At 36.3% G+C, this 9986-nt stretch overlaps 1 protein-coding gene across 1 annotated transcript in view; it reads right to left on the reverse strand.

The window, feature by feature from the left end:
* The window catches only part of OLFM3 (olfactomedin 3), a 36479-nt gene that overhangs the window by 11315 nt on the left and 15178 nt on the right, over positions 1-9986 (reverse strand). The window contains exon 4 of the mRNA XM_006919793.1: positions 5704-5946. Coding sequence (XP_006919855.1) covers positions 5704-5946 — 243 coding nt within the window. The remainder of the gene's footprint in view (positions 1-5703; positions 5947-9986) is intronic.

Here is a 9986-nt window from a genome sequence, read left to right on the forward strand (position 1 = left end):
TTTAATATTTTATTGTACTTCGTAATGTCCTGGATGAACAGCGTCTGGATTTGAATCTTAAGGCCATACCCATATAAGTAAATTAAATGGAGTAGTAAATATCTTTACGACAGAATGTTATTTCTTTTTACTTAAGGCCATTGGAGAACTCATATAGCAAGCAGTAGATATGATTTGATCTTTAAAGTCTATTAAAGCTACTTAAAATAGGTTTATCTCTACCATACATTGATAGTAAAACTGTTTCTATTATTTAACCTTTTATTTGTATGCCTAGTCTTACCAACTGTAGTGCTGAAGGAAGTTGTTGATAAGGACATACATAGTAGATGCCACATTGGATAGGGTGCTAGAATGGGTTTTCAGTGGGTGGTTGGTAAATGGGGTCAAGAATAACATGTGCCTAAATACCTCTATTTTTCATAAACAGTTATGATAAACAACTTTACCCTTAATTTATTTTAAAAACTGCCTCAACCTTTTCTGGGTCGAGGTTATATTATGAACATATCTTTAAGGAGAAGCCTATTTAACATCCAGACTGAATGAAGCAGAATTAATTGTACTGTGAAATTCCAAATAATTTGGCAGTTTATGCTTGCCTCTGAAAACACAGGTTTTATTTCCTTAAAACATTTATAATTTAGTTGTAATCTAGGAAAATGTAGGACATAAAAAAGATAAGTCAATTTATAGTAAAATATATCATTACCTAAAAATGTGCTAAACTAACAAGTGTCTCACGGTTCCAGAAGAATGCATCATCATCAAGTGCGTGAACACTAGAGAAATTACATTTTATGTTACAGTCTAGAATTTTAGGGAGAGTAAAATTGTCTTTGATAAATGACTCATTTGAAGATCTCAATTTAATTTGAGGGGATATTCTTATAAATTTCCCCTACTATATTTCCAAGTTATATCTCACTTCTCTCTATCTGACCCAGGTACACTGTTTGACTTTTCTGTTAATTCCAGCTTTCACAGTGATTTTCCGTATTTCTTAATTTGATTGCTAAGTAAAGCCAAATATCAGGTGTTTGGGGTTGAAATACTGCAGTATCATTAAAGAAAGAACAGATGGCAACAAAAACAAAGGTGAAAAAGGCCCGTGCTTTTGTTGTTTTCTTTCCCAAAAGATTTTTTGTTTTGTAAATGATATAGATGTTTTGTATTTGACAGACACTAATTTACTTCTTGAGAGCAACATAAAACTTTAATTTAAAAATATTTGATTTCAAAGACTATAGACATTAATTTTTACTTATGTTTCAGATGTTTTATGATAGTCTATAAAAATTCAGCTGGAATAGGACACTGATGGTCCGTGAACTGTCACAACAAGGAAAACTTGTCTCTAAGAGGTAAAGATGAAAAAAAAAGCAAATTAAGATTTTCAGTTTAAGGAGACTATGCAAAGGAAGTCCAGCCATGTTAAGGAGCAGTCTGAGAACGTCTGTAGAAAAGCTGATATCTGGTATGTAATGTGAAAAACAATTTGGATGGGTGAAGTGGGGAGGAAGAGTCTTCTATGAAAGGGGAGAGGAAGTTCAATGCCCAGGAGGTGGAGAAAACATATACACAGTTGAGGAATTGAAATATTAGAATGGCTAAAGTTTAGAGTGAGTACATGGTGAGAATTTGACAGAAAAGGGTTGGAGAATTAGGCCGAATCTGTCATGAGGATAAACCACGCAAACCTATTCAGATTTAATTTTAAAAGAAGAATCACTTAAATACAGATATACTATGATTATATTTGCATTTGTTAAAGATTACTCAAAGTCCCTAGCATGGTGGAGAGGAAATGCTTCAGGTAGAGGGAGTGGTTAGGCCATTTTAGTAATCCAACGGGGAGATGATGAACGATGCTCTGGGTCAGAGTGGTGCAAATGAGGATGCAGAAAAGGTGGTGTTGAGAGATTGGTGACGGGGGAGAAGGAAGGTGTGGTGATTGCATGCGAATAAGTTCAGGGAAGAATCAAAAATGACTGGCTTCTTTCTACAGCAGTTGAGTTACATTTACTAAATTATACTTATCGAGGTGTCCAGGGCATTTCTCTATTATTGTATATACCCGACAAAAGACATCATGTGCGAGAGAGAAATCTCAGTCTCTGAACTCAGAAGGACTTGTGTTTAAAGTTATTGTCTCCAACATGTACCTTTGGGAAATTAATTTAAACTGTCTGAGAAATCCATTTTTGATAAGTTGCCAATAATAATGCCTAACCCAGTGTTCTTGCAGTGATTAGAACACAAGTGAAAGAGCTGGCCTAGTGCTTGTAAAACAGTAGGCTGTCATCATTGCTTTATTTACTTTCTTATGCGCTTATTGTCCCCACTAAAATGCAAGCTTCTTGACAGAAGAGGGAAACTGTCTACTACTCAAGTTTGTATCCTCAAATACCTGGCACACACTGGGGACTCAATAAATATTTGTCGAATGTGCAAATATGACTATTACCATATAGACAGTTTGATTCCCTTTTAAAACTACTTTGGTACAAGCATGGTAAAGACAATAACCTGTTTCATTACTATGACCTCAAATTTTGAATGCTGCTGATAACTTGTTAAACTTGAAGCTTCAAAACTGTTTGTGTTAATAGAAAGATACATCCTATACTTCACTAGATGGCACCAAACTGTTACCCTAAGATAGAGCTACCAAGCAGCAGTGGGGAATAGGGGGCTGGAAAACTGGAAAGCCTGGTTATGATCTACATTAAATATCTGTTGTTGATCTCAGGGAGGGGGGTTAGAGCTTTAACCGTGCTTTTTCAGTTAAATTCTCACGTGCATATAATTATATTTGGCATATCGAGGGACCTGATATGATTTAATTAAGCACAGGGGACTTTAATGAGTCTCTCATAGGAGAAAATTAAGCACTGAAGAAAGAGCATTACTGTACCTCACTCAGGCCATTAGGGTGCATTTCTGTTGAAGCATTTTTTCTAATTTTTATTTTCCCTTTAATTCTCTAGTAGAAATAAGCTGAATGGTACCATAGTACTCTCAATGACTTGTGAGTTCTATAGCACCTTCTTTACTATTTGGGAGTATCAGGCCTTGCAGGCAGTGAAGCTAGTTTCTCTTTTAATATCTTAAAATTCATGTGATATGCACTGCGACATTTTCCCTAAAAGCTAATCCACTGAAAAGGTGACTGGAAATGCATTTATCATTGTTGTAATTTTATTTTCTTTCCCCAATCCATTTTTACAGTCTGCTAATTGGTCATGTGTGTTGAAAGGCTTTTGTGAAGAGTGAAGATGCCACTGATAAATGAGCCTTCTTGCTCCTGTTGCAATATTGCTGGTACCATAATTATCCAATGTCCCACTCTCAATCTGAGCAGCATAGCGACTAGATTTTAGACCCCATTGGAACACTGAGCCCCTGATACATTTATTTATGTATTTTTTTTCATTTCCTGTTAATGGTCCTGATGTCGATTAACCTCTATTTTCTGGGTCTGTGTGTTCTGATACTTTGATATTTGGGCACACACTTATGAGATAATACTAGGCGTGAAGTTAAAAGAGTTCACGGAGATAATTCGGTCCAATCTATACCAATTCCCAAGAAATGTAAATACTAAGTAAAACGTTAATCAAACTGTAACTTAATGCCACACTCAAAATTATATGTTTGTGTTTTCTTTTGCAAATATATATATAGCTTATCAGATACCTTCTTTAGAATTGCAGGAATTTTTTTTTAATGGAAAATATGAAAATTCATTTATTTACTTTTCCAGGGAACATTTGGCTTCACACTTCATGGTGTTCGGGCTCTATCTCTGCCCAGACATGCTTTCTACATTGTAATTGATAATTGTGGTCCAGCTGATAAATACTTTCTCTGCTCACGAGACTCTCAGTAAGTGGTTTTGATTAATTGACATAAACATGGTATGATAAAGAAAAATACCTAGTCCTTGGGACAAATAGCATAAATGAGTTAGAGTCCTTGTGACACTGACCTCTCTCCTAAGTAAACAGGGATCTGAGGGTTGCTAGTAATCTAGAAAGACTTTATGACTTGTGAGAACTATTTTCAGTATTTTGTAAGGTCATTTCAATTGACTCGAATAGCAACCATCTCATTAAATAAGAAAGTTGAGTACTAGTTTTATTGATGTTTGATATCTGTATTGGTTGCTAGATTTTATGTTTTTGATTAGTTGAATCAAAAGAAATATTAACTAATTAATACAGTTTTTTGAGTCACATTCTTTCAAACTCTATGGTCTGGGGGGGTTGGAATTAATAAAAAGAATCTTCGATATATAGTGCAGATTATAGTCCTAATGCTTAAGGATACCATAGAAACATTATCCCTGGTTCAGCATTAAGAAAAAGGATGAATTTGTGTCCACTTAGATTATCCCTCTTTGCCTCAAATGTCGTTTTCAATATTGGAGGCGATGGCATGTGGCAGGTTGCATGTGGATTAGAAGAAACAAACGGGTTACAGAAGAACCGAGTGCAGAGTTACATAACTGCAGTGGACGTTACTTCCAGTAAAGTCAGCTCAGAGAGTATATGTTAGAAGTGAAGTTCATTTCTGAAATTGAGCAGACCCCGGGATTTTTCCATGTTAATCCCTCAGAATCATAACTGGCACACTTTTGGGTTCATGGTATTTACTAGATAGGACCTTTCTATCGCCTGTCCTTGCATTAGTAGAGTCCATTTGTTCTCCAATCCACGAGACCAGCACAGTGAAACCAGCTGAAGCCTGGTCTCAGGATGCAAAGTCCGTGGCTCTGGATTATTGTGAGATGCTAGGAATGACAGAGTGCATAGATTAGTTTTTAAAATCTTCTTGAACTCATTTAAGTTTTATTTTAAACATTTATATTTATCCTTTGAAGTTTTCTTTACTAGAAATTACGTTTTTCAAATTCTTCACTCCTCTTCCCATTTTATTTCCTATTCCAGAAAGTGTTCTTTACCTTGAGAGAATACTTTTTCTATGGTCATGTCACATCATGTCAGCAACTAAAATACTGTTCCTAAATGGGTTTACAACTCCTCATTTCACATTAAGTTACAGATTAGTTCCATGATGACATCAATGGAAGAATTAGCACATTGGTGCAATGGAAGAGTTTGTAAACTCAGACCAGGTTGAGTCAAGAACTGAAGCCTAATGTGCACCTCACACGCTTGGCCCTCCAGAGCAGTGAATATTTATTTGAGTAGGTGCCTCCTTTTTACCTCCTGAGCAGATGAGAGTGGCTGATGGTAACTCTGCATAGTATGGTTTGCTTTAATCATTGCTGTTTCATATTTTGTCCCAGGACAACTTCTTTTCCAGTCTCTAACTTTCTCCAGTACCAGAATTGCCTCCTCTCTCCCCTGGCCAAGCAGTAATTAACCATAACATGCTGTCTTCGGTGAAACTTATTTCTGTTAGTGTAGCCAATAGAATTGGCTGTATTTGCTAGACTACTTATTTCAAACCATTGGGTGGTAACAGGGTGATCTGAAAATTAGACAACTGTTAGTCAAATAACACTCATTACCCAGGCACGCTTACACCATTAAAGGAACACTTACTTTACACTTAGAAAGCAGGCACTGTTTTCCCTATAATTAGGCATTTCTAACTATTTGCAAATGTAAGAATGCAGTTTCCATTGAAACTACTTAAAAACACAATTTAGACAAATGTAATCGTTCTACTCACTTAGCTTTTTCATGCAGTCACGTAGTCTGGTTTCCAAGCTAAGCACCCTTTGATGTAGTTCCTCGTAATCGTAGGCTCCGATTTCCTCCTGAATCCCAGTGAGGACTGCAGACAGATTCCGGATTTCCTCCTTGAATTGGGTGATTAACTTGGCATCTGTTTTGTACTGTTCCAGCACAGGGATCAAGGGCAGGAGCTCGTCCATCTTCTCTTTCAGCTCCTGTGAAAAGCAGCCGATTGTTCCTGAGCGTCATTTAAACAGATCAAGCAGCTATGTTCTTTTTAGTATGATACTTAAAGGAGATTATTAAAACAGATTCAAAATTCCTTATTGATTTTTGGTTGAAATGAGGTATTTCATGAGAATGTAAGTGGCCACATGATCATTAGTAGTAAATCCACTTATCTCAGCTTTGCAATACAAGAACCTCTCTAAATGGTTACATGCCTTTTTTTATGAAACAGACTGATCCTTAACCATAATTATAAAAACTTCCTATGGTAGCAGTTATGGGTTTATGTATTATCTCACTTTCTAGTAGCATTTCATAAAGTGAACAATCCGTTATTTGGTTAGGAAGTAAAAGAAGGGTCCATGTTCTAATTATGAGTTATTAGAAATAGGTCAAATATCCTATGCATGTTTAATTAAGCCTAATTACTCATTTACTGATTATCCATGCTATAGTGGTACTTGTAGGAAATTTTGGATCGTGGAACACTTTTTCCCTAACCGAATTTTCCCCGTATGGCTTTCCACCATGCTGTCTTTCCATTATGCCCAGGTATTCCTCACTCTTTTTAACATCCATCTTAACACAGCATCATTTGGAAGAGAAGTTCAGTGAATATAATAAATCATGTAAAGCTTCTCTAAGCTCAGAGAAATGTATGTTGCTGTTTACTATTTTGAATTATTGCCCACACTGTGACTCTGTTTACCTTAGCCAAGATAATTTAGAGCTCTTTATGTAAGGCAGAGTTGCTTACCCATTTGGTGAATTAACTCTTTCGGGGGTCATGGTGTTCATAGTTATGTAACAACTGTGCCCAGTTATACAGTTGTTTGAAATTGGAATGTTGATTTTTGTCTAGAGAATAAGAAACATATTTTGCCAACTCAGTGTCCTTCTCCTAGCATCATGGGACCCAGTCACACCTGCAATTTTGGTTTCTAGAAGTGTCACCTTTTCTTCTTATCTTTTAACTTGGTGGTGGTGGTCAATGAAAATATTTTATGAGCTTATTTCAGTTGTGAGTGTATTGCCGGTTGTCTTGTTTGTGGAAAGAGCTGTCATTGTTATCATCATTTGAGAATAATCCATAGGTGCTGTCAGGAACCATGCTGTACACTGACTAATTTAAGAAGCTGAAAATTGCATTTTAAAATTACATCGAGAAGATGTTATTACTCTAAATGCATTAAAATAGCAGGAGCTCCCATTGCTGTCCTGATTTATGCGCTTATGTTTCTTGTGGGGAAATTTCTACTTGCTTTGTACATTTGTAATTCTTTGAATTGTCGATATGTCCATGTTGAGTGGGAGGGGACAGGTCTTAATAATGAGAAAGATTCATATATATATTACAGTCAAAATGCAGAATTGTAGAGCTTCATTCATATTGGTGGCTCAGTTGAAATAAACTTATTAGTCTTAGCATCTTGTGGCATCCCTAAAGGAAGACATAATTGCTTCATTAGGATTTTAATGAGAAGATTTAGTTCTGTTGGTACCACTTGCTGCATTTTATGGCAATTACGACAATGAAGAGCGAAAAGAGAACAATACAATGTCACGACTCTGGTGGCGTTTTCCCCCTGAATTAAAAAAAATAGGTATTTATATTTTTTTGGATCTTTTCAAAAATTCATAGTTTGATTATTGGTAGTCAATTTTGAAGCTCTAGACGCTTGTCAGAGAACAGTGAGAAGTTCAGCCGATATACGCACCAAATTCTTAAGAGGCTTAGGTGGAGTATACGGATCAGTGTTTAGTAATCCTGTCCAGGATTTCACTTTCTACTACGTTTCACTTACAGCAAAGGTTGTAGCTAGACTATCTTGCCCAACCATGATCTTTAAGTTTAATTCAGGGAGCTATAGTCTACTTAGAGAGGCAATGTGGTGTTGATATTGAGAGGCTTAACTCGGGTGCTGGACATGCATATTAGATCTATGGCTGTGGGAAAATTGTTCAACTTCATTGTGCCTCATTTTTTTATCTGAATAATGGGGACAAAAATAGTCCTACCTGATAAGATTATTGTGAGGATTAAATTAGTTAATATATAATAAATTTAAACTACATTTGGACCTATGTGTAGAATGCGTGTAATTCTTCAGAAAAATAATGTTTTTATCATCATTGCTATTTGGATTTTGACGTATAATTTCAGTATCCACTTGGATTACATGAACTAAGAATATAAAAATCATTATGTCATATGATATTGCCTTAAAATTTAATTTTCTAATTGGTATCCTGGCTGCTGCTAGACAGACTCATAGAATAGGCAAATTATTTCCTTGTTTCCTTTCTTCTCCCATGAGTTCTCATAGATGTACATGCATCATCATGTGTCCCCAGCCGTGCCAGTCCTGACACCCGTAAGCTGCCCGTTGGCATTACAGAGCTCTGCACTGCCCATCTGAGCTTGGATGATTTCACTGGGCGCCAGACACCCAGAGCTCCTCTCCTGTCCCTCTTCCTTTCTGGGAAAGCTCCTTATGCACTGTAAGTGCCAGCTTATCACAGTCTACTTGTGGTGATGGCCTCGGCATCGAGCTCACAGTGCTGCTCTGCAGTCTATACCCTAACCCTTACCATTGAAAATTGACATTGAAAACCTTTTGGTTTCCTAGATCTCCTCTGTGATTTAATATTTTTTGTTGGGAGGGAGACACTAGTCCAACATCATTTTCTTGAGTATTGCCAAATTTTGGAACCCTTCCCCAATCTTATCTAAACAAAATTAAACAAAATTAATTACTCTTCCCTTTGTGCTGTTAAGTAAAGTTTATGTCTTTTACTATCAATTTTACCTGCCTGTTTGTTAATTGTCTTTCATGGGGCAGAGACTATGTCTTATATATCCAGCAGAGGGTCCAGTACTACCTCGCACATGGTAAATGCTCAATAAATATTGGTTGAAATTAATTTATTTGCTCCTCAGCCTTATATTATTCTATTTACTATTTCCCCATAAAGTCTCTGTTCTTCCAGGTCCAATAATTTTTAAACTTATTGTATCTTCTAGGCATTTTTCTAATTCTAATTTCTTAACTCCCTCTCTTTGCTTACGTCTTAAACCTCATGATTCATCACTTTAGCCTCTTCTCTTGTCAGTACCCTCAATGTTCTTGCCCTCTTGTCCTTTTGGGTAAATCTTCAAAACTGATTCAGTGAAAGACTGTTTCATGTACCTTTCTACTCAGGCTCCTGAGCCCCACTGAAGAAAATTACAAAACCATAAAAATTTCTGCCATATTAAAATGTGCTGTGTGGAGATCCTGTTGCACGTCCCTGACTAGCTCCCTGCTCGTCACAATTAGATGTGAAAAGCACTTCTAATGCTTGACCAAGAGCTTGAATTCAGACTGACTCCCTTAGCATCAGTAGTGAATCTTGCTTCCTAATTGGCAAGGAAATCTGAGGCTATTATGTTTTTAAAACCACAGTGTATTTTATAGACTATGTGCTGTGTCTTTGCAGATGGTATTATCATAGTCAGATTTTATTTCAATCTATGCATTGTCATACATAGTTAATAAATGCCCACATAGCATGCTTGAAAGGACCATTCATTTTTACTATTTCTAAATAATTCCAATACAACTTAAAGTCTAAAAAAGACTTTATTTGTATCAACTTATGAAACTACCCTCTTTCTTTGTGCTATTAATAATGGTATTATTACCTCTTTTAATAATTTATATTTTCTGTAGTTCTCATATTAGGGCATAAAGTCATCAAAAACACTGATAAATTTTATTATTAGTTTTTCTTTAGATTTCCCCTTGTTATAGATATTGAAGGCCTATAAATCTATCCAGAAACTCCACCTAGCTTTAGAAGGATGAGACTCTTTTTATGGCAAGTCTTATGCATGTTGGTACCAGCTAAAGGACAGTTTCAGTGGTGAGATGATTGACGTCCCCCATGAGTTTCACTTTGCACGTAGGGGCCAGCACACAGTTATTTTCTAGCTGAGTGCTATGCTGGCTCTTCATAACACTCAGTGTCTCATTTGGATTGACAAGATTGCAGAAGTCAGACCTACTT

This window comes from Pteropus alecto, unplaced genomic scaffold (genome assembly GCF_000325575.1).
Source record: "Pteropus alecto unplaced genomic scaffold, ASM32557v1 scaffold106, whole genome shotgun sequence".
Taxonomy (NCBI): Eukaryota; Metazoa; Chordata; class Mammalia; order Chiroptera; family Pteropodidae; genus Pteropus; species Pteropus alecto.